We start from the raw sequence: 22,728 nt of genomic DNA, 5'->3' as shown, positions 1-22,728 counted from the left end.
GAAAAGTGCCGCTTCGCAGGCAACGGCGTATTTTGTGTATGCCTTTGAGGGACGCTTGCACATGCAGGGCGTCCTCGCGTGTTCTCGTGAATGTATGTGTATGTGAGTCCGGGCTTCCAATTGGCGACACACGCACATCTGTCTGCAGGGCTGAGGACAACCGTACTGGAACCTGCTACACTTTAATTGTCTCTCTTGGTTTCGAGCTTCCCCTGTGAAAACAATTTATTAAACTTGTGGCAGACCAGTAGTCTGGAATGTCTGGGCTTTTCTGGTCTCTCTGTTCTTCCCGTGAGAGAGATGCTATGTAGGGACGGCGGCTTTTTTCCGGCTGTGTGGCTGAGAGGGTTGCTGCAACAACAGCTGACGTTGTTGCACGGGGCATGAAAAACCCTCGAAAAATTGGCGGTGAAAAACGAGAGTGAAAAAACAGCGTGCACAGCTCTCTCTTTCACTTTTTGTTGCGAGCCCAAAATTATCTTGGCATGTCTTGAAAACGTTTTTCTTCACCACAAAGGGATAAAAAACTCGTAGTTTTAGCTGGCTGGGCAACCCAGCGCCCATCCGTTGGGAGAAAAGCAATTTGCCAACCCCCTTCACACAGGTTTTCTTTGACACCCTCTGTCGCCAACGCAACCTCTTTGTTGCAAGGCAGTAGAAACGGTTGAGTTCCATCAACCTTATTTTTCGCAATCGTTTCCGGGTATTTCTTGAACAGCCTGTCTGCAGAGAGAGCGTGGTGAGAAATGGGTGGTCTTCGGGCTATTTGGTCCCACGGTGCTGTTGCGCGGCAGCCGTAACTCGTTTCTTCTACAGCGGCTCGGCTCGTTGCTCCATTTCCAGAGATATCAAAAAATTGGCTTGTTTTGTCACGTTCCTAACCAGTAAAAGTCCCTATGTGCCTTGTTGCGTGTCAGCACCCGAGCGTCTCATTGGGTCCCGTGTTGGCTGGCAACTGTCTTCACCTCCTTTTTCGCCTCCTCTTCCGGCACCAGCCTTCAGTCTACGCTTGAAAAACCTGTGTCCTGTCCTTTTTCCGATCAAAACAGCTGCTGAAAATCAAGGGAACCATTTCGGCCATCCATTTGGCCGGCCTGCTCACCAGCTGTGAACAAAAGTCGCTGTCTCTGGTGCTCGGCTCTCGCTCCGACCGACAGTCGTGCGAGTTTTTGCTTCAAGAGTAGCCTTAGTTCTGAAATTGTGTGAGAACGCACTTGGAGCCACAGCGAGTGTGGCAATGTACGAGACATGCTCCTCCTCGCCTTGCTGAGGACGCGGTGAAACTCCACTCATCTTTTCCTGGCCTTTGTCGAGAAGGCAGAAGTCTCAGCCGACCCCTTCTTTCCTTCGTCCTCTTCTTGCGAAGATGCCGGACCCGCAGTACGATCCCGCAGCTGCTCAGAAGAGTAGCAACGCTCGCGGAGGAGGAAGTCAACGGACAACAGCCGTGAAGGGGGAACGGCAGAGCCGCGTTCACACAGGCAACCCTCACCCGACTCTGACTTACGATATTGGGAGGGTCCTCGGCAATGGATCATTCGGCGTCGTCACAGAGGCAAGATGCGTTGATACGGGGGAAGTCGTAGCTATCAAGAAAGTCCTTCAGGTAAGGGGATGCGCTGTAGTGTACGTGGAAAAAAGCAGGGGTTTTCAGCTCTCGACAGACAGCCCGATCCCCGTGTCTTCGCTGAACTCGCGGAGAGATCCGACCGCCTACGAATGTGTGCTTGTTCTACAGGACCCGCGTTACAAAAATCGCGAACTTGATATTATGAAGGAACTCAAACACCCCAATGTTGTTAAACTCATTGACTACTTCTACACGGAAATGGGCGAACGCGATAGCAACGACCACAACCGGTTCCTCAACGTTGTGATGGAACACATACCGGAAACGGTATACAGAGTCATGAAGTCTTTTCTACGGGCTAATCAACAGGTCCCGTTCATTCTGATCAAGCTGTACACCTACCAAATGTGCCGCGCGTTGGGTTATCTTCATGCTTTGGGCATTTGCCACCGCGACATCAAGCCTCAGAATCTGTTGGTAGATTCTCGGACACATGTCCTCAAGTTGTGTGACTTTGGTTCGGCAAAACGGCTTGTTCCCGGTAAGCAAATGCAGTGCAACGGAATGCGTGGTGAAGGGATGCTACTCTTTTGGTGCTCGGGAGCTGATGGCGTGCGTTGCGTGTTGCGTGTATTTTCGATATCCATTCAGGCGAACAGAGTGTCTCTTACATCTGTTCTCGGTTTTACCGGGCACCTGAGCTCATGCTTGGCGCGAGCGAATATACTACGGCAATCGACGTTTGGTCCATAGGTAAGCAATTTCTGAGGAAAACGCTTTGTGTCGATTATTTGAGAAACAACCCTATTTTTCAATGTTCTTTTCGTAATATAATGCATGGTTGCGTGCAGGGTGTGTGCTCGGAGAGCTACTGCTTGGCCGCCCACTGTTTGCCGGCGAGACTAGTGTAGACCAGTTGGTCAAGATCATTCAAATTTTGGGCACTCCCAGCAGGCGTCAAATGTCAACTATGAACCCGAACTACACAGAATTTCGGTTCCCTGATGTCAAACCGAGAGAGTGGAAGTCGGTGAGTCTCCCAGCACTTCGCCGTGGTCAGGTGATGTGTGTGCTCGTGCGGTTGGCAACTTCAAGTGCCGTGAAATGCTTGATGCGCGTATGTGTGTGTGTCACTGTGTATGCGTTGGAGTCGTTATGTCACGCATTCTCTGACACTCTGGTTGTGCAGATATTTGCTTCGCATATTGCTTCGACTGAGACCAATGACCCATCATGGGACCAAGCGCTCGACCTTCTGACCAAGTTTTTGAGATATGAGCCTGGAGAGAGGCTCCTTCCGCTGGAAGCTTTAGCTCATGATTTCTTCGATGAGCTACGTCTGCCATCAACGAGGTAAGAATTTTCAGTTCCGTATATCGGCAGTGTTATTGATCAGATGATTAAGATGCCCCTTGTCCATAGTAGTGCTTGGCGGTGCTTGATGCCGACCTGTGACTTCCAAATGTCTGTGCGCTTCAGGCTCCCGAGTGGTGGACCTCTGCCCGAGTTGTTCACCTTCTCCCAGCTAGAGCTGCAGAACATGTCGCCTGCAGCGCAAGTAAAATGTATTCCGAAGCATATCGCCAGTGCAAACAACCGTGGCTAAATGGCTTTGGCCGCAGCTGTCGGTCTTTTTTTTGGCTCCCTACACCTACTAGGGATGGGGAGCTTCTCTTATGCTGTGTGTCTTAACATTCCTGCTTCTGCATCTTTTCGTCAACGTGCTTCTGTCTTGCACGACGACCGATTCAATTTTATCAAGCTTTGTACATCCTCAAATGAGTAGGTGTGCACAAGAGGGGAGTGATGTGACTTGACTAGTGGCGATTCCGGTAAACATGGGTTCAGGGCTTCATTGTAAGAAGTGGCAATCCTCGCTAGTAGCTTCCGGGATAGTGAAAGAGCTACTGAGCCAAGAGCGTGTCGGGGAATTGGTGTGCTCTGGCTGCGTATAAGAATGTTTGAGTCTTGGACAGTCCTTTTTAAGGTTGGCCACCTCCTTGCAAGGCTGTCATTGGCCTGCGTGGTTGACTGTCGCACCATGTTTTCGCTAATGCTATCTGAACCTCAGTGGCGAGCGGCTCTCGGTTAGGCGAACAACACCGAAGCTAGACGCGCTGCTGAGGAACTGGAGGAAATGCCTAATCGCGCCGCGCGTAGACTTGGCGAACGAAGCGACATCCTCGATAAGCAGCGGCGTCCATTGAAGAAGATAAACTATCACACCTATGCTTAATTGTGTTGTGCCCGCATCGGGACGGTCGGTTTAGAAGTTCTTTGTTCTGCCGCGTTGTTTTGCAGAATGGGTACACCGTTGGTTGCCCCCCTTCCGACGTCAACCACTAAGAAGCAGGACTTCAATACAGCTAGCGAGGAGGTACCCTTCGACGGGTGTTTCTAATCACGATCTCAATCATCTATAGTAGTAATACAGTGCACCCACTGTGGCAACTATAAGCAAAATAATAAGAGCGGCAATCCAGAAGTCGTTTGTTACTCCTGAAGAGTAGTGAGCAACAATATTGGTGAATACGGTTTCATGGGGAGGCCGATGCCTACCGGTTATGCCAGCTTTACAAAGTTGCCGGTGAAGATCTGAAGAAAAATTTCTTTCCTGTGCATATCGGTTCAACATCATCTCTGACACTACCTATTAGACAGCCGCTAGGTGTGATGCTAAAAGGCAAAAAAAATAGCTTGATCAAGCAAGTTTTTCGGGTGTCCAAAGCTCACGTTTTTGGCTGCAACAGATATCCGATACAAAATTCCCGTCCCACAAGAAAAAGCCCATTGGCCTTACTTCAGTTACGAAGAAGAAGCCTGATCCAGGTCTGATGACATGCAGATTCCATACATGTAGTAAAAATTGTCGACCGTACCAGCAGAGAGAGCATCCGGATTGCAGTTGTGATCCGTACAAGTACTCCAACAGCTGCACCCGTGTCCACACGCCTGCGTGTCCAGCTCCTCACACAAAGGGTAGCCTTCATAAAAAGGCGCATGTAGTCCACTATTAACTAGATGATATATGGATGATGTGCGTACCGCCGGGATTTGATACACCAACGGAGCATATTTTTCTGATCTCGTTTCCGGAGCATCCTGCAAGTACCCGGAGCTCGATGAGGAAGAACTGGGCGCCATGTGCTTTCTTTACTGTCACCTTGGGAAAAATCTACTTGCTGAGGTACAGAACACATGATTATGCTTCTCATTTGACATTTTCAAAGGGGGCCTTGCCTCATTGTCAGAGATCAGTCGAAATCCTGGTCGAGCGGCAGCTCCACGACAGGCGCCGCCGCAATCCTGTCCAGTCATAAGCGTTACGTGCACTCCACATGTAAAAAAGGAAGAATGACACCCACAGACAAACAGGAGTCTCCTGAGAAAACCGCGGTGGCATTAGAGACACGCATCGAGCACTGTGACAGTCTCACCGATGTGAAGTGATCCCGGTTCGACGGCGCTGCAGACTGGCAGAACCGTTTTTATTTCTTTGTCAAAAATACGGACCGGTGCGGTGCTTCGCAAAGCAGCGCTTGTCCGAAGACTCGAAAGAGTCAAGACAGCAACTACCATCAAGAGGATGCGGGGCATCATCTTTCCGTATAGCTGAGCACTACAGTCCACACACGCACCGACATTTCTTTCGAAATCTGCATTACAACTCGCCATCTGAAAAGGCAGCCAGCGCAACCGCCAACTAGCTTTCCTCAATGGTGTGTATATACAAAGTCGATCCCACTGTGCAGTGTCTTGAGCTCAGTGAACTCAGTGAGTCCCCAGCCAAGACTGAAAGCATGCGTCGAGAGGATTGCGTGAGCAAACAAAAAACATCGCCGCGATGATCCAGCACTTTCCTGTGGAAAAAAAACCGGCATTGATGAACATACGTTCGACGACATTGTCCTTTCGCTGAGCAGCGACACTGACCACGTAAATTTTGGCATCGCCCATTCTTATGTTGGTGTGTATGGAACAAACGAATCAAAGTCTGCCGGGAACTCGAGACGACAGTCGAAGAAGACGTGCCCCCATGGCATCATGCTACGAAATCACTAGTACTCTTCCTCAGAAGATACCGGCGCCGAGCTTCAAGAAAGGAAATGCAGTCTGCATAATCTGACGGATACACCTTTTGAGGTGTCTCACGCCGCCATGTATCATTAGCGTCGACAACCTACGAAGGCGCAACGGGCACACACCGCAGAAGGTAAAAACACCCAGCAAATCTCTTTCCCTGTCTTCGTCTCACGACAACTGGCAGTATGAGGGTTTGCCCTTTTTCTCGAGTCGACTCTCACCGTATCGTAGCGGAAGTGGAAGATGTTGGTCTTTTTCTTGTTTCCGGACACGGGGTCCACGCAAAATGCTTCAACCTGAACATCACAGACAGCTATTATGGACACCTGCCATTACCTTCCCCTAATTACAAAATCACAGACTCTCGCCATCTGCATCCAGCAGTGAGGCGCCACTTATGGATAGCTTCAGCATTGTGCTGACAGTGAAAAACTGCGCCGTCCTCACCTGGATCTGCACCTCATCCACTTCAGACCAGACGACACAAGAGACCATCTCCGCCATTTGGCCGACGAACAACGGCTGCAAGAAAAATATATCATCGACTCCTGTAGAGTATCACACACAACCACACAGAGGACGGCACATTTACACTTCTGCAACTATGAGAGCTGCGGGTTGCCGGAGCGAGGTCGAGTGGTTCTAGTCCGTTCCACAGCGTACCTGTGAGAACAGGTCTAATTGTTTTGAGGAAGCGCTGGGCATTCAGGTACGATAGCTCCAAAGCTTTTCGCGAAACTAGACCTCCAAATGCCCTGTTGTATCTTGACAGTGCCTCCGGTTGAATAAGTTCTGCGGTTGACAGTTTGGTGTCCCGCATCCGCAGCATGTGCTTTCCCCCTGCAAGAGATTTCTTCCACACATTGTGCAGAAAGACTGCTTCTTCTGGTTCCGGGGGAACTAAAGAAAACATTTTTTTCGCATTTGCTTTTCTGGTTTCAAAGCCGCTTGATGAGCTCGCAATAAGACTGCGAAGTTCAGGACTGCAGCTACTGATGTCCAGAGGAGGAACCTTCTTGACGGGCTTGCCTGTCTCGTCGACCGAGACCATGACGAAGAACACACTTCCCTTCATTTCACTATTCTGCATCAGGGTAAGAACGCACATAATAATCTGTCTATGCACACGGGTCACCACTACCTTTTTAAGGAGACAGCTCACATAACCAGGTATACCCTTGCTAAGTGGTGTAAACAAGTTTACGGTTTTCGTTTCCTCGTGCTATCATCCGAAATCACCGCTCGTTGACTGGATTCATCACTAGACTGTTCCGTTATCACTGATACTGGACAGTCAGTGCCTGTCCCGCATAGATTACACCATTAACGCGGTACATTCATACATAAAACGTTTTTTGTAGACCTGCCTAACGGCGGTATCAAAACAACGAATATACATGAAAAGTGATTCGTGGTTACTTCAGGAAAAAGTCTGCGCTCAGCTCAGCTTGGTGGCAGATTGCATCAAGGCCTTCACCGGGATCATTCTAAACCGTCTTTCCATAAGCCTTACCTGCTGCATCTCTATCCTAATGCCCATGGATGAAGCACCGGTTTGTGTCACGGAGCCTATAAGTGTCAGATCATCTTCAACGGTTATGCCCGTCAAAACGCAGCTTTCCGGGGAACGGTCCTCCGGCGCATCGCTGAACTCCATTCGCTGGATAGATGCTGTCACCATCAAAGTCGTCAGTTTCGAATAACCCTCCTCTTCCGGAGTACAATAGTGGTATGCGATGTCACCTGCGAAGCAGTCTAGGACCTCCAGCAGGCGTCCCCAACGAACTAGGCGGGCATCGTAGGACCGTCGAAACGCATCCCGTAACGCCTTCGAAGGGTGGCTTGCGAACCCTATTCGGGCTTGCATCCATCCCTCGAAGAAGCTTCTGTTTTTGCCATCTGTCGGCTTCTTCGTGTCCGCGGCTGTAAAACACCTGAGGGCAGCCGAATCTGCTCCGATTCTCTCCAGCACCCATTTCGTCATCAAGCATTTTGTGACGGGGACTTCTTTGATGTCCCGCAAGGATGACCCGCTTAGAAGGTCGCAGGTGGAGAACCCTCTTCTGTTAGTCTTATAAGCGTGTTCTGCCGGCCAGGATGCGTGAGCTGCTGCTACGCGGAGAGCAGCGACCGATGTGCGCTCTGGACCCCATCGCTTGCGCCAAGGAAAGGTCGACAATCCCAGCCCAACGGATCCCGATCTTGGCGCCAGCCAAACCTCCCAGTTTCTGACAGAACCACTGTCATGTCGAAGCCGGCTGTGCCCGAAGAGCAACCGGCCCGGCGCCTGAAGACAACATCTAGCAAGACCAGGTGACGTCATTCTCATTTAACATTCTCGTGTGCCCCGCGGCAACGAGTTTTGTCGCATCGGCTACGTCAGCGACACGCCCAGCGGAGGAGCATACCGGTGCTTTGCTGTGGTTGAAAGATATCAGATACTCCCGCTGAGTCACAAGCACTCCCTCGCTAAAGGCGACCCTTTTCGATCTCAGACAAGGCTGGCCACTCGTGGTCGCGAACGCTGCAAGTCTGGTTCTGTGGCGGGAAGAAGCGCCGTTAGCAAGCAAGCTTGCATGCACAGCTGCGTCTGGCTTGGTTGCAAGTCAAGAGAGTAAGGGGCACGTGACCCCGAAAGATTTTCGCCCTAAGTCGAATAAATTCATAAGGTGAGAGAGGATTAGCTGTCCTCTCCGCGGTGAAAGACAAGCAGCGATCCAGCAAGGCGAACCAGCCGCTGGTAAAGTCGAAAAGTTGAGGTATTCGATGGAACCCGAAAGAAAGAAGCGGGTCCACGTGCGATTACTCAACCGTGGCATGTTAGAGTCCCTGGCAAGCATTTGCTGTTGTCTTTTCCTCACGTTCAACGTTGGCGGGATGGTGTGCTCTTGGTGCAACGCATCGAGAAGTAGTATAATGAGAGTCTCAGTGCTGCATGCCATTCGTGTTCCACACCGATGCCAGCATCCGGCGCCGATATAGCTCTTGGTGAGTTGTGGAGCGTTCCTCGTCAACAGACCTCAGACGCGTTTCTTCGTCTGTGTGTTACTGGCCCCACAGTGTTCCGTTCATTTCTTCACAAACACGGCATACGCGTGGTTGCTTGCTGGATTCCCCTTCGCTATCCGTGGGATCCGCGGTACTGAACGGGGGACGGTTGGTCTCGATATGTTCACCCATCCAACTGGCTGTGTACTGAATTTCGGAGAATACACGACTTATGCGATGATATGTGAGCAGAATTGCGGTCGAGCTGCCCCATCAAGATTGTCGAAGGGGTGCTAGGGAGTTACTCAGTAACACTCGTGTACGCACACAGTGGCGAGTCTGGGCTGCACACAATGTAGTAGCGCCGACGGATTGACTGCACTCGCGATTACACTTGGTTATTCTTCAACACATTCCACAGCTCACTGAAATAGAGAAGCACTGGAGAAGGCAGGAACCGCCCGAACTCCGGTCCCGGCGATCTAGGGACGCAGTGAGAAAGGCTTTTTCCACGTGCTTGCGGTATGAACGTGTTGGAAAACTAAGAAAGAGAACACGCACCCCCCTTAATCCCCATCCATTATCTGAAGAGCCAAAGGCAAAGAATTTTGTGGATCTTCCGTGTAAGTCTTCTCATTACCACGAAAAGCATATCATGAGGTATCTGGCGGTGGAGATGCACCGTCTTGGTTTATCCTCCGAGAGCCCACCACGGCAGGGTCTGAAGGCGCTAGACTCCGACCTTCGCAATTATAATCGTGACCTTTTTTTTGAGATGTTCTTCTGGCCAACCATTCGAACATCCTTTCCCCCCACTCGTGCAAACTATTGCGGTGATGTGACTCACTTTAATATGTCGTTCCGTGGTGTCCTTTTCTCTGCCAATCGTGTTCAACTCCCTCGGCAAGCTATCTTTTCTGCGGCAGTGCACAGGAAAGCGCCGCCGATCCCGAGGGTGTGTGCAGAGAGGTCGGATCTTAGACATGTACATGTCACCTACATTTGTGTACAGGTGTTGGCATTAATCGAGTTCCACCATGATCATGTAACGGTTTGTAAAAGACTTGAATCTGCAGATTCGTCGCGACAGTTGTGCCGCCAAAATACTCAGGAGCATTCTACCGTTAAGGCCTCTACGTGCCCGTTCAATGAGGTAAGGGGTTGCAGTAATGCTCTTCGAATAGGCACACGTTTTGCTCTTGGCACTCCTCAGACTGATGTAAAGTGAAGCTATCTACATCGTACCGGTGGAGTCAGCTGACCTGGCACGCAGTTGTGCCTTGCCCTCTCTTGGGCAGCACAACAAATAGTTTTCCAAGCGAGCCAACACGCGCCTGACGGATGTAACGGTGGAGCGGGACTGTCGTGGATTGTAGCGCACGCGTCACGGTCCTTCTGAAAGCTGCTCCGTCACGCAGCTGCTGAGCTGCTGTCTGCGACTCTCCTGTCTTGATCCACTACTAGGCCTCGGTTCTCCGGTAAATAAATAGCGAATGTACGTCAAGCTGAAACCCAGCCTCAATTCAGACTGCCGGCAATTCTCCTTACTCTAGGGTCCCCCCTGGCCCGTGCGTCTTCTTCATCTGGAGCTTAATGGTTCCTCGCGCGTCCACCGCAGCCAGAAAATGTAGGCGTGTCAAAATCAGCAGCAAGTTCCCACTATTCCGAATGTCGTCGCAGTTCGACACCGGACTCTTTCGAACTGGCGCCCTGCTCTGTTGCCAGAACGTACTGGCTGCACACCTACAGTGTCTGTCTTGAACCAAGGGGGCTCTGCCCGATTTCGCCAGCACTTTGCAAGCCTCGCCATCTGATACCAGCAGACTCAGAAAGCCCTCCTAACTAAACGATTTAACAGTGAGTTTCACCACATCGCCATCACTGCGCTCACATTGAGAACGTAGTTCCTCTCCATGCGGACAGTGCGCGAGAAGTCGAAGTGTGCGTCCATTCACTCGTTTGTCGCAGGCTTGTCAGCAAGAGTGCATAGAAATGACTTAAAATGTTCTCTGCGCTTGAAGCACGGCTTGCGTCCGCTCCCAAGCGTCATAGGCGAGACAGGCCTATTTTGGGCACGACATAACAACGACTGGCACGTCGGTGCTTGCCACCACTGAGAATTCTGGAGCGGCCTCGACAACTGGCGATCCGTATTTTCACCCTAATACAGAAGGTTCGAAACGTTTGTCGTCGGCAAGCCTTGTTCTCCTGACACGACTTCTTTGCACTGACACACCCCGAACGCAGCAGCTGTTGACTTAATCGCATTCCGCTTCTCATCCAGGTGACACGCGACCGCAGGAAGAAGGCAGTCACGCGGACGCCATCTTTTCACGTCGCTCTCGTTGCTGCAAAAGCGCATACGGAAAAACACAACACGCTTACGGTGTACCTGTAGCGTTTGCATCAACTACACTCTTCTGATGAGTATTCGCTGCGAGGGTTTCACTCCCGCTGTCCTCAGCTGCACGGCGGGGGCATCAACCAAGAATACCATCTACGAACAAGCGAGCAAAAAGTTGAAAAACACCGATGCTGCACACTGCACCGATTTCTCACCTTAGGACGCAGCTTCAGGAGGCACTGATCAAGGGGTCCCCAGCACAGGAGGAATCCGAGGGCGAACAGTCCGAATTTTGCGCCAGCTTGCCTGGCGAACTGAAGACACGGACGCAGCAGAAAAAGAGCGTGCTCAGACTCTTCGACACAGTACAGTTGATTTGTATGAATTATACACAACAATGACACGTGTAGGTTGGGGAAAACCCCGCCTGGAATTCAAAACAGTGGTTCATGACCTCAGCGACACGCAGCGGCCAGAAGCCTTTGCCACGCGACACTGGGTTCCGCTGTTTCTTCTTGGGACACAAGTCCATCAGAGAGGCCTGCCCGATGCAGAAGTAAACATCGCATCCCAGTTGCACACCAGAAGTTGTCGGAAACGCCCCGCTGGTGTGGTCTCTCATTTACGTTCCTTCTGACTGCCACAGACCACCACCCCACTGGATTGCTCAAGACAGCTGAAAGTAGGCCTTTGCTAGGCATTTCTCTTCACATCTCCAGCGAGGCTGCACAGGATTGCTTCTTCATTTCTGCAAACTGTAGATGGACGTACGTAGGCCTTGTCGCTCATGAGGATTTTCACCGCCGTCGAGGGTCGGTTGTTGCAGTTGTAGTGGTAGCCGGGCGGGGTAAAGTGACCGACGCGCGAAAAAATGTGCGTTTCTCGGCCTGTGTAGGGGAGGTGAACTCCGACAGTCTTCCGGGCGGGATTTATCTCAGGAGAACACTCGAGCGCCGCCTTGATGGCAGGCGACTCTAGCGCCGTGATCTCTGCGGACTGCATGTTCGCGGAAGTCTGGGGAAAGGGAGCAACTCCGTCGGAAGTTTCGAGAGGCTAAAAATACACCCTTCTTCGATGTGGGAGACCAGCAGGACCTCCCCTAAGGGAAATAAGACAAAGCAAGGTGTCGGTGACGAAGAGACGTCGAAATCAGGACTTCTGATGCGTGCGGTGCGTTCAGCGCAACCCGCGCGCCTTTGGAACAACGTTCGACCAACGAAACACTTTAAACAGGATCATTCAGCGAGAAGATGAATTCTGACGGGAATTCGCTTCCAGAACCGAAGGCACCGCGTTTCTGCGCAAAGCCGTCCGCAACTCCTCGAAGATGCCGCCCTTGTTCGGGGGTTTTGAACGTTCGTAGCGGCTGCGCAATTGCATGACTTTGCAAGCGTACTCGAAGCACAAGTGCCGACGTTTTCGGGTGGTACTGCTGCAAAATTCGCGAGACGGGAACTCTCGCCGCTACAAAGCAATGTCGAAAAAAGTCCTAGCGACTTCTTTCTCCTAACGTATCAAGCCGACAGACATATCGACCAGTTTTATGCGCAACACAGGGACAAAAATTTTCCCCTGGAAGCACACAACACAAATTTTCCTTCTGGTCCATTTGATGCTGCCTTATTCAACACTCGGGAAAAGACAGCACATATTGAAGTACCTCTATTACAGTTCTCTGTCTACTTTCGTAGAGATCTCTCCCCTTCTGAACACCAGCCGTCCAGAGTGCCGGGACTCCTGCATGAGGCACAAACATCCTCTCTGCATTTCAACGTGTAACGCAAGGCAGCCATGTCTCTGCCTCGCAGAGGAACTTCTAGACGAATATGTTGACCACCGATCGCGACGTCGAGCGTTTTTTAGCTTACACACAGTGCAGTTCATTCAAGGGTGCGCGTATTTCTGCACACTTCTACAAACTCCCCAGACACAACATTTCCGTGTCACGGTGTGACTCACCAACAACTCGAAATTGTAGCAATGCAACCCGACTGACCCCTTTCAGTTTACTCGCAGAAAGGAAAATACCTCTGCCGCTTCCCGAAGGTTCAGGGAGAGATTTCGCTTTTGTTAAAAGTGACGACATGAACAGTGCACGACAGTGCGCAACGGAAGCAGTGCGTAGACGTCTCCCGTGTAACTTCATTGTTTGCAGGAGCTTGTCTTTTTGTGAAGGACATCTTGCGCCTTCCCAGTTTTCTTCCTCTGCTACCAAATACTCTGACACCCCCCCACGTAGCGAGCAATTATGAGACTGAGGCTCCTCAGATGATACACACCGGAACACAGGATGCGCTTAAACCTAACTTTTCCTCTCCTGATAGTTCGCAGTTGCAAATATGGACGCCCAGTTGAAAACCCAGAATTATTCCTGTTTTAGCGAACTAGTGTTCGGTTCGATATTTTGTCCCAACGGATCTAAAATGGCGATGTTCGCGCCATCACAGCCACGTGCCGGGATCTCCCACAAAAACAGCGGGTGGACATAACGTCATCCGCTCAGAAGACTTCTACAGGAACGGGAATACCCTGTAACATCTTCCAATTTGCTTTTCCACTGTCCATTTCGTGCGCATACTCTCTCACTTTCATGCACGCGACAGCAAACATCCCCCCATAGTACCAGCCCGTCTACCTCGCTTTTCTCAACGGGAACCGCTTGCCTCCTGCTTTACGAATCGAGTTCACCATCCTCTCGGGCGGAGTCTACAAACTAGCGGGACATTTACTTCCATGATATCACTGACAGGCGCGAGTTTTTCAGTGCAGCTCATCGAGCGACAAAGTGATTATCCCCGCGCACATCGACGCACAGGATCTAGGGAGAAACGTGCAAACTCGTCCTCTGCGGACAGCTGCTCAAAGAAGCCGACCACTTCGAACAAAAGAATCCAGTTCCGCGTTCCTGAATTAACGGACTTGGTTCGGACACATCGCGAAAAGACTCGGATCCAGCCCGCGAAAAATGTGGATGGATACTTCCTAGATTCGCGTTCCAACTGTGCTTCTGCATTTCCTTCCGTTTTCCATCAGGCAACACGTCGGCTGCTCTTCACTTTTTTAGCAGGACTAGCCAGCGAAAACAGGTCTGTTTCCGCGGCATAGTCGCAAACACTTTTCCGAGAAAAGCGAGGTGCTCGGGGCTTGGACGGGCGACAACGGCGCGCTTCAGTCTTGCCGCGTGCGAATCTCACAAAAACGATGATGCAACCCCTTGTGGAATGTTTTCAACCTAGAGCGACGATACCCCGTGGCACACACCCGAAGCCCCTCGCGCCGGCCGCTTTCCATCCTCTAAACAAAGTTGTTTTTCCGTCGTTGCATGCGCGGCTGCCGCAGCTCAAGTTCGAGAACGCTCCAGCTTTCGACCAAACCGCCTGATGCGTGTGTGCATGTGCATTTACCCGAACGGACACCAGGACATTCAGAAACAGGTACACCAGTTTTAGACAGTCGAGGCCTCCCTCATTTTCGAGATATCTGAGGCCTTCATTCTGGGAGGCCCATTTTTACGTGTGGCGGCGACTAGTGAAAAACTATAAAAGCACACGATCCGCGCTGACTTGATACCGACCAAGGCACACGAGGGCTTTCACGGCCACGTACAGATGCACGTGTGCTTGTCTAGCTGCAGAGCCAGTGAGTTGTTCGTCGATGAGACCTCACGGAGTGGAGTCCGAGTTCTAGGTGCCGTACGCCCAAGGATACCTGTGGAAGCACGTGTCGGCAAAAGACAGAGAGCCCGGCACGCGCATCTGGCTCGCTATTCAATCTCACGATGTGTTGCAAACGTGCATTTCCCCCCATACCTGAAGTTGTTGGCTCCATAACTCGCGCACTCTTCGACACCACCACACTCAGTACACTTGATGCGATGGTCTTGAAAAGCGCCACAGAACTCGGACCCGGTAAACACAGACACGCAAGGTCTCAATTTCCTTGCGAGTTTCCCCTCGTGCACCCACGAACACAGCCACCTTCTGGCCCGCCTTCCAGTCCGCCTCTCGGACTGTGTCCGTTCACCGACAGTTTTTGCTCCCTCAGCGAGCGCATGCAACGAAATCGGCCATGTGGTGGAGAGACAGTCGACGCCCTTGGAGCGAGCCCAATCGGAATACAGGAGACTTGGCTCGGCGTGCCGGGGAGGCGTTTCCTATGTGGAATGCATACGCGCGATACTTTTGACTCCCTGAACAACTTATAAGTGATCTTGTCTCAGAGACGACTTCTCCTGGTACGGTGGTTCTGAGCAAAGTAGCTGCGTTCCTCTGAACAAAGAGTTCTTACTTCCCCAAAAACCACTTTATGGCTTCCTTGATGCCGTAGTTCGGGACGAGAGCATCTGGCGGGCACGGTTTTCTGCAGGCAACCCAAAAGAAACCTTTGTAGTCGACTAATGCATGCAGAGAGCCGCGCGGCTCTCCTAGGAAGTGAGAACACTAACAGAAAAAGTCGTTGCTTTTAAGGCAAGAAATACAAAACACTTACACCACATAAACATACAAAACCCATGCAACGATCTCCCGTGTCGCCTAATAAGACGGAATAGTAACACCACCACATATACACATATGTGCAAATGTATACACGCATAAACATGTTTATGTGCATGTATGCATACTCTCATACAAAAGTATATATATGCATGTACGTATTGACATGCAAGTATATGGTTTCACCATCCACGAATTTACGTACTTTTTTAATTGAACGGGCCTACCTAGTGATTGGGTCGAAATGTCCATTGCGTCGCAGATGTTCGAGAAGAAGACTTTTCTCGTATGTGATGCCGCTCGGGGTAATGACCGGATCGTTCATAATTGCCTGTCGCGTGCGATCCACCCACAATTCATCGGCATGCTCTGCAGAGGCTATTCCACAACGGCTACGTTCTAGGCTAGGCGGAACATGAAAGTCCCTATTTCCTCTCGCTAGGATGTTGAACTTCGACATTTTTAGTTGTCTGGGCTATTCTAGTGAAGTGGCGTGTGCAGCGATCTACCCCGACACTCTCTGCTTGAATTTGTGGCTGTTCTTTTCCATGTCACAGGTTGAATCTGAGCAGACGAAGACCGGGCGCCCGTCTGTCGTGTCGACTCACACAGATAGTTACCGCGATCTAGGTGCCTCACAGACGGTTTTACATTTCACTTTCTGATTCAGGGATGCATTCAGCAGCAGCACCCACCATCCGGCATTGCACGAACATCCTTTGAGAAATTGGAAACGCCACAGAAAAGGAAAGCGCTCCGTGGGTCGCCTGTTCCTGCAAGAACTAGACCCGCCGAAATGATCAACATGGATATGGTGCTAAAGCCTCACCATGGAGATACTGCATGAGAGACAGTCTGGCACTTCGAAGGGCTTCGACGTCTCCTCGGCTTCTTCGAAAACGCGTTCGAGTTGTTGCATGCGCAGCTCAAACTCTGCATGTGACACTCCGCCGGTGGTGTACAGAGTCTCCAGTGAGTTCTGACCGAGACAAAATTACCAAAGCTCAAGCGAGTTCCGCTTCTGTCAGTGCATGCACATCCACGTAGGCACTTCCAAGAAGCGATTTCCCTTTCCTCGTTGCCACGGTATGAAAACGCGTGTACCGCATGTCCGCGGGCATCTGTGTTGCCACTTTTATGTTTCTATTTTCAGTCGAGGAAAGATGGAGAAAAGCGTAATTGAATTACGTTGACTGAGAGCAATCAGCGCTGAGACGGGACGAATGACACACTGTCGCCAGAGAGTCAGAATAGCTGTGAACGTTTTGTAAAGTCGAACACAGGCTGTCAGCTTGGATTCCTGGAGGCGACCTTTCACAAGGTCTGGATGCTGATCTACGGGGAATGTTCTTTCCCCGTGTTTCCGGCGTATCTGGTGAACAGGGGTGGGGGCGCAAAAAACAGGTCTTCCGACACCTGCTGGCGGATGAATGCAGCAGCACTTTGCGCGAGACGTGTGACCTCTGAGAAGTCGCTGAGCTGTCGGAGAGAACAGAGGGTACACTGAAGAAAGAAAGCCGTCTCTCTAGTCCCATCTGAAAGTTGTGTCTCCGCTGGACCTCAACGCAACGCCGATTTCCCTAGAAAACTCGACCAGCCTAAGCAGGCGCCTACCCGCAAGAAAGCAGCAAGTTCAGCGCGTTCCGTCGCTCGTTGCTCTCGCTGCTGAGAAAAACGCAGCTTGTTTCCTGAGAGAAGCAACGGCACGGAGAGAGGCCACACCCACACAAGACTTGCTGAAAAAGCGCGAACCCGTTCGGCGTTATTCGTCGAAAAAGAGTCACACAACGAGCCAGGCCGCAGTGGACTTCCAGGTCCCGCCCTAGCACAGCCTTCGACTCTTTTCTAGACCCCTCTGTTCGCGAGGCCGCCGCTCGGTAGAGGAAAACTTCAGACTGTTTCGCATGCACGCCAACGCCTACAACACAGTCAATGTGGAGGCTTCCTATTTCCTCGAAAACGTGAAATCCAATGCGTTGAGCTGATTCCGCCTCGCTGCTTCGAGAAAACTGCTCACGCAAAAGACAGAGGTGGTAAACGCGCAGAAAAACTTCAAGTTGCATCGCTGGAAGTCTCTGAAGTGCTCAGAGGCACATGCAGTGGGCTAGCTAGCTAGACGGGCACGGACAAGCTATCCCAGTTCGTAGAAAGTCTCTTTTCCCAAAAATGTTCCACGAAAACCCGTCACACGGTTGTCTACGCATGCTTGTTTCTGCCTCCACCCCCCACTCAGATCGGCGTATCCAAACGCTCCCGGTGTACATGCACATGCACTCACAGCTTCGCCTCCTTCTCCCTATTTGTGCACGTTGACACATTTCGGCGGCTCGCAAAGCCTCATATCTTATGTATGCATCAGGATGCAAATATCTACACAAGTATATTCATTTACGCATGTACGTATAAGTGTGTTTCTACAGAACATACAGGTGTGTATATGAATGCATACACATACATAGAAAGAGGTGGACGATTGATTGTGTTTGAGAGGAGAGGCGTCGGCTTGTGCTCGCGGAAGACAGTGACGGAGTTTTAGAAACTGATTTGACAGATACATTTCTGACCAAGATGATCTGTTTTTTTATGCGTTTCTAGAAGAGACGCTCTCTTCACTTTGAATCGTTTTAAACCACATGACTGGCGTGGAGTTGAATTGGATCTGCTTGTGAGACGATTTCTTGATAACATGCACGAGCGGAAGAACGCACGTTCTCTTGTGACGCACTGCGTGCCAGTGGCGAAATCGCCTTGAGAAAGTCGAGGCCATGTGCAGTGTCAGAAAATCGTTTACCGTGATGAATAGCGTCTTCGATTTCCTGACTGATGGGCGTGGCCGCAGTCGCCAGACCTCGCGCCTTGACGAGATACTGAAGGCCCTCGTCTAGCGAACCTGGAGAAGAGAAAAAAGACAGATGTTTCTACGCACCGATGTCAGCGCATCGCATGCACAGGCTGTCCTACAAGTGATCCCTGAGTAGTCCAGATATAAAACTTTGACGGGCTCTATGCCCGGCTTTTTAGCACGCCGAAGCATGCCTTCTTGGTTTTGTGCATGTCGTTTAACTGCTTCTACACACGGAATCGGCACGCCCATCACACACTCTCCACCTTCGTCTGAACACGCTTTTCACCTGCTTCATACCCCGTTTTTACATGTTTCTGTACATGGCTCGTGACTGTACTACACTCGAGTGGAGCAGCCAGTGAGCACCGCAAGGCCGCCAGTGCGTGGGTGAGGCCTCGAGCCCCGGGTCTCACGTTGCACAAAAGGATTTCTTTGAAATGTTTCCGTTTAAAATACAAAAGAACGCTTTAAAAGTGAACATTTTTCTAAATATTGTTTATTTTCGATTTTTTAACCATTTGGAGTAAAACTAACTTCTCATTATGGATGCAAGGTACAATAGCAGACCACCAATCATATCTGGATAAAACGAATTTTGTGAAAAAAGTAAATCAGCATAATCTGCTACATAAGAGAGGATTTCTCTATTTCCATATTTTCCACGTGATGCATCTCCACCCCCGTCTCTCAAGTGAAATGAAATGCCATTCTCGAACCAGCGCAGTCACTTTCAGCACGCGAAACTTTCTCTCTTTCTGCTCACAGAAGCAGCCAGGTGCCTCGCTCCCCGACAGACCTCACGGCGATTCTCGCACATCCAAAAAGCACGTTCTCCCGAACAAAGGCATCCAGAACGCATTGAGAGGAATCAGAAGAAGCTCTTGCGTCTCCCGACACGTTGTTGCGTCTAGCAGGCTGGAAAGAAAGAGCAGAAACGCACACGAGTTGGCCGCCACAGTCGTCGGCGCTCAACTTGTGGCTCTAGGGAGTGGGGTTTCCGGCACGCAGAGTTTTTACCGAGGTTGAGCAGCGCTTCGCCCATGAGAAAGTAGGCTTTCACGTTGTCTTTCTGAAGTTGCATGGCTTCCCTGGAGTCGTTCAGCACGAGGGTCCACTTGCCCATCTTCTTGTAGCAGAGAGCGCGGTTGGTGAAGTAGACGGCGCAGCTCCCATCGCACTCGATCGCCCTCGTGTAGAGTTCCACGGCCGACTGAAACATGCCTTTCTTGAAGCAGAGGTTTCCCCGCTCTTTCAGAGCCGCCGCCTGAGTCGCGTCCATGGTGGCTGCGGCTGCCGTGAAACCCCGAGAAAAGAACCTGGGGCAGCTGCCGCGAAACCTGCCCTTCGCCGACCGACCACGGCCTCGTCTCTCAGCTCGCCTCGGGTGTACATACACCCGAGCGAGTGGCTAGTTGAGCTGCGTCTCCGGCACGTGGCCGGTCAGAGGGCGGAAAGAGCGAAAGCGGAGTCGCAGACGAAGAAAAAGATGCGTGTGTCGCGAGATGCAGGTGGTTTGATCTCACGAAGATTCAGAAAAATGAAGGATCTTCCCAGACGCGTCGGCGAGGAACCTGGAGAGAAGAAGGACCACGGACCGCGTCAGGTCCCCCGTCGCTTCTCTTCCACGCCCGGAGGCTTCTGACCCGTGAGTTTTCTCGCCGAAAAAGGAGCTCCGCTGGGACGCACAAGAGTCTCCTCGCGACCTGGCTGACAAACGTTTGTGTCGTTGCCTGCTTCCAGGAAGATCTCTATGCAAAGAGATCTATCAGGCCTCCATTCTTGCGAGTTCGAGAAACTCGCGCCTCGCAAAAGCACCCAGTTCCGTCTCTCGATGAAAACGCCGCGCACGGACCACCTGAGCGCTTTTAAAGACGTAGCAACTGACCCCACCAATACAGTCCATTTATACATTCACGGGATGATGTACATGTAGACACATGCAATTGTACATATATATACATGCATGTATTTATGTATGCATATATGTTTACTTATGCATACACATAAATGTATTCATATATGCATTATGCACGTATTATGTATGTAGAATGTATGTGTTTACTTCCACACGCGCATGTTCGAAGAGAAAAACGAATTGACAAACAACGGAGACAGTGTGAAGGCTTGTAGATCCGCTAAGAGGGCGAGGAGGCTGTGGAGTGACCAGCGGACAAGCGGGAGAGACGAGAGAGTCGGAGAGAGCGGGAAACGAAGAAGACACTCCGACGCGTACATACATCGACGTGGTGGGAGAGAGAAAGGAGGCGCGTCAAGTTGCGGCTTTGCTGAACGCCGCAGAAGAAAGAAAACGTTTGGATCCGAGATGCCCCGAGGTCGAAGAAGAGCCGTCTGTTGCCAGTGCTTCAGGCGGCAGCGGAGTCAAGGTCGCCCGCAGGAACTCTCTGAAGTTGTCAAATCTTTGTCGAAATAGAACTTTGCGGAAAACATGCGCAGACTCTCCTAACCATAACGAAGTCTCCACCTTTAGAAATGCACCCTTTACTCGAGTGAGGAAATGCGAGACTGCGTTCGCAGCCCTTCCGAAAACGCTTCGTGAATCTACAACATAGGTCCGCGAAAAAAAAAACAGGTGGACATGGACGCCACTCTCCTAGCCACACCTTACACTCTGCATACCTCTGTGTGGAGTTACATTCAGAAAAATACAGGAGGCAGAGACAACCCACATGCCCCGCTTTCTGCTATCCGTGCACTTGCGCCTCCGAACAGCTCAGAAAATACACACCTATATACACATGTATTGGTAGATCTGCGGCTGTGCGTTAGCGTGTGTGGAGCGGAACGAGGCGACACAAGAAGAGTATGCATCCGGTGTAGGAGAGTTGCACTTACATTCCGTGTGTGTGTCGATTTTCACATGATTTCTTCTGCGGAGGTCGGGTGGTTTTTCGCTACGGCGGCCTCAGGGGCGGCAGAGTCACGTGCCACCGGCGCGTGCGGAGACGTTCGGCGGTTCACATCGTCTTTCCTTGTGAAAAAGAAAGACGGGAAGCCGGTGTGCAGCGCGGGAAACGACGAAAAAGGCTCATGGACAAGACGCGGACTGGGACTTGAGGCATCCGCGACGAAACAGCGGTGTTTCAGGCTTAAGTTCTGCAGAGATTCTCCGCTTTCTGTTCCATAGGTCAATGGAAAAGCGACGTTCACGACAGAATTCGTGGGGAAGCACGCAGGAAAACGATTCATCTCGAAAGAAAACGACCGGCATGCCCCCCCCTCCAAACTCCCGAACGCGCATGCATGCTCCGTGTCTTTGTCAGCGCTGCTTCGGCGTGGAGCGCGTCGCTCCTGGAAGTCGCTTGTACAAAAAGAAGCCGTGAGATTTAAAATAGGATGGAATTGTCCTGTTGGGAAGTGAGCAGCGTTTCAGCTTTCGGGCTGCGACACACTTTCCAGTTCCTGTCGCTCAGTGAGAGCATCCGGAGGTCAGCGAGCGCTGCGACGTCTGGCCGCAAAGTTTTCTGCGCAAGCCAGCTAAGTGAGTGCGGAGGAAAAACCAAAACAAAGCACTTCACTTGGGTTTGAACAAGCTGGCTTTTGTCCAGACCTGGACCGAAGTTGTTAAGAGCGTCTGCCGTTCGACTGAGGGTGCGCGACAAGTTTGTTTCGGCTGAGACTCTGCTCGAGTCTCGAAGACTCAAAGCCGTTTTCGAGCGACATGCGAAAAGCACACCTGGATTCAAGCATTCCAGGTCGCACCGGACATAACGTAGGCAGCTAAAGGAGCGCACAGTTTCCTTGACACACCTGCAGCAGTGGAATCGGATTGACCTGGAGGCAATCTCAACGTCACCTAGCGCATCGAGAGGCGGTGGCGAGTGTGGGCAGCGAAAGTCACAGGAAAGTGCCTCTGGACGCCGGCGGCAACAACAGGAGTTGAAACAACTTGGATAGTCCTTGGAAACGTCGTGAAAACTCGGGTTCTACGCTTGAGAGCTCCTTTTTCAGGTGCGGTATGAAGCCACAGTTGCTTCTCTTTTAGCGGTCTGCTTGCCTTGGGTGTGCCTGTCCGTGTCCCGAGAAGCTGCATTGCTGTACCGACCTGTCGCGTTTCGTTATTGTTCCTGAATTACTTCCAGCTGCTTTATTACATTCGGCACTGCTAAATCTGTGTGCTCAGCATACTGGATGCCACTCCCGCCAGTGCACTGAACGTGGCCACGACAACAGACTTGTTCCTCGCGTGAAGACAGCATTTTGGATGAACCTGCGAACCGCACTTTACAGACTGTGGAACAGACAGTCTGGCTTCGCTTGCTCCCTCAGTTTAAGCAGAACTGGAGTTTGTCATGGCTCACGTCAGCGACGAGTTTTTTTTCAACGCGTTTCCAGTGTCTCGTCGCTGTGAGGAGCATCCCACCATAGTCGACGGTCGTAAGTGCCC

General features: G+C 51.2%; 5 protein-coding genes across 5 annotated transcripts; 1 reads left to right on the top strand and 4 right to left on the bottom strand.

Moving 5' to 3' along the window:
* Positions 1-160: 160 nt before the first annotated feature.
* Positions 161-4,007, top strand: TGME49_265330 (cell-cycle-associated protein kinase GSK, putative). Its single transcript, XM_002368621.2, has 6 exons — positions 161-1,606; positions 1,739-2,111; positions 2,222-2,323; positions 2,422-2,600; positions 2,760-2,923; positions 3,050-4,007. Exons 1-6 carry the CDS (start codon positions 1,367-1,369, stop codon positions 3,174-3,176), a joined length of 1,185 nt encoding a protein of 394 aa, XP_002368662.1. The 5' UTR covers positions 161-1,366; the 3' UTR covers positions 3,177-4,007.
* TGME49_265340 (hypothetical protein) lies at positions 3,984-5,531 on the bottom strand (the record flags this gene model as incomplete). The annotated part of the gene is made up of 11 exons (XM_002368622.1): positions 5,008-5,531; positions 4,936-4,952; positions 4,811-4,876; positions 4,734-4,752; positions 4,616-4,672; positions 4,450-4,554; positions 4,371-4,390; positions 4,304-4,311; positions 4,221-4,246; positions 4,130-4,165; positions 3,984-4,069 (listed from the first exon to the last, which is right to left on the bottom strand). The coding sequence occupies exons 1-11, from the start codon at positions 5,243-5,245 to the stop codon at positions 3,984-3,986; spliced, it is 678 nt and encodes a 225-aa protein (XP_002368663.1). The 5' UTR covers positions 5,246-5,531.
* Positions 5,532-5,612: 81 nt separating this feature from the next.
* TGME49_265360 (hypothetical protein) lies at positions 5,613-8,124 on the bottom strand (the record flags this gene model as incomplete). The annotated part of the gene is made up of 5 exons (XM_018781397.1): positions 7,167-8,124; positions 6,317-6,737; positions 6,101-6,201; positions 5,875-5,949; positions 5,613-5,750 (listed from the first exon to the last, which is right to left on the bottom strand). Exons 1-5 carry the CDS (start codon positions 7,980-7,982, stop codon positions 5,613-5,615), a joined length of 1,551 nt encoding a protein of 516 aa, XP_018636304.1. The 5' UTR covers positions 7,983-8,124.
* Positions 8,125-9,479: 1,355 nt separating this feature from the next.
* Positions 9,480-12,416, bottom strand: TGME49_265370 (hypothetical protein). Its single transcript, XM_018781398.1, has 2 exons — positions 11,757-12,416; positions 9,480-11,299 (listed from the first exon to the last, which is right to left on the bottom strand). Exons 1-2 carry the CDS (start codon positions 11,985-11,987, stop codon positions 11,102-11,104), a joined length of 429 nt encoding a protein of 142 aa, XP_018636303.1. The 5' UTR covers positions 11,988-12,416; the 3' UTR covers positions 9,480-11,101.
* Positions 12,417-13,852: 1,436 nt separating this feature from the next.
* TGME49_265380 (tetratricopeptide repeat (TPR)-/ U-box domain-containing protein) lies at positions 13,853-21,460 on the bottom strand. The gene is made up of 7 exons (XM_018781399.1): positions 19,341-21,460; positions 18,270-18,368; positions 17,093-17,166; positions 16,308-16,457; positions 15,706-15,809; positions 15,273-15,344; positions 13,853-14,693 (listed from the first exon to the last, which is right to left on the bottom strand). Exons 1-7 carry the CDS (start codon positions 19,600-19,602, stop codon positions 14,669-14,671), a joined length of 786 nt encoding a protein of 261 aa, XP_018636302.1. The 5' UTR covers positions 19,603-21,460; the 3' UTR covers positions 13,853-14,668.
* Between the last annotated feature and the right edge of the window lie 1,268 nt (positions 21,461-22,728).

Source organism: Toxoplasma gondii, chromosome IX, assembly GCF_000006565.2.
Source record: "Toxoplasma gondii ME49 chromosome IX, whole genome shotgun sequence".
Classification (NCBI taxonomy): Eukaryota; Apicomplexa; class Conoidasida; order Eucoccidiorida; family Sarcocystidae; genus Toxoplasma; species Toxoplasma gondii.
This window is presented reverse-complemented; position numbering and strand designations above follow the sequence as displayed.

What these genes read in the sequence shown, in the direction of transcription:
- TGME49_265370 (XM_018781398.1), bottom strand. Translation starts at nt 11,987, where the DNA reads ATGCAGTCCGCAGAGATCACGGCGCTAGAGTCGCCTGCCATCAAGGCG. An exon ending in TCATGAGCGACAAGGCCTAC is followed by an intron (nt 11,300 to 11,756) that starts GTACGTCCATCT and finishes CCGTGTCTTCAG; the next exon opens with TTCGCCAGGCAAGCTGGCGC.
- TGME49_265330 (XM_002368621.2), top strand. Translation starts at nt 1,367, where the DNA reads ATGCCGGACCCGCAGTACGATCCCGCAGCTGCTCAGAAGAGTAGCAAC. An exon ending in GGCAAAACGGCTTGTTCCCG is followed by an intron (nt 2,112 to 2,221) that starts GTAAGCAAATGC and finishes ATATCCATTCAG; the next exon opens with GCGAACAGAGTGTCTCTTAC. An exon ending in AACCGAGAGAGTGGAAGTCG is followed by an intron (nt 2,601 to 2,759) that starts GTGAGTCTCCCA and finishes CTGGTTGTGCAG; the next exon opens with ATATTTGCTTCGCATATTGC.
- TGME49_265380 (XM_018781399.1), bottom strand. Translation starts at nt 19,602, where the DNA reads ATGGACGCGACTCAGGCGGCGGCTCTGAAAGAGCGGGGAAACCTCTGC. An exon ending in CGAAGCGCTGCTCAACCTCG is followed by an intron (nt 18,369 to 19,340) that starts GTAAAAACTCTG and finishes TCTCTTCTCCAG; the next exon opens with GTTCGCTAGACGAGGGCCTT. An exon ending in CGAAGACGCTATTCATCACG is followed by an intron (nt 17,167 to 18,269) that starts GTAAACGATTTT and finishes TGCTTCTCTCAG; the next exon opens with GAAACAAGCTGCGTTTTTCT.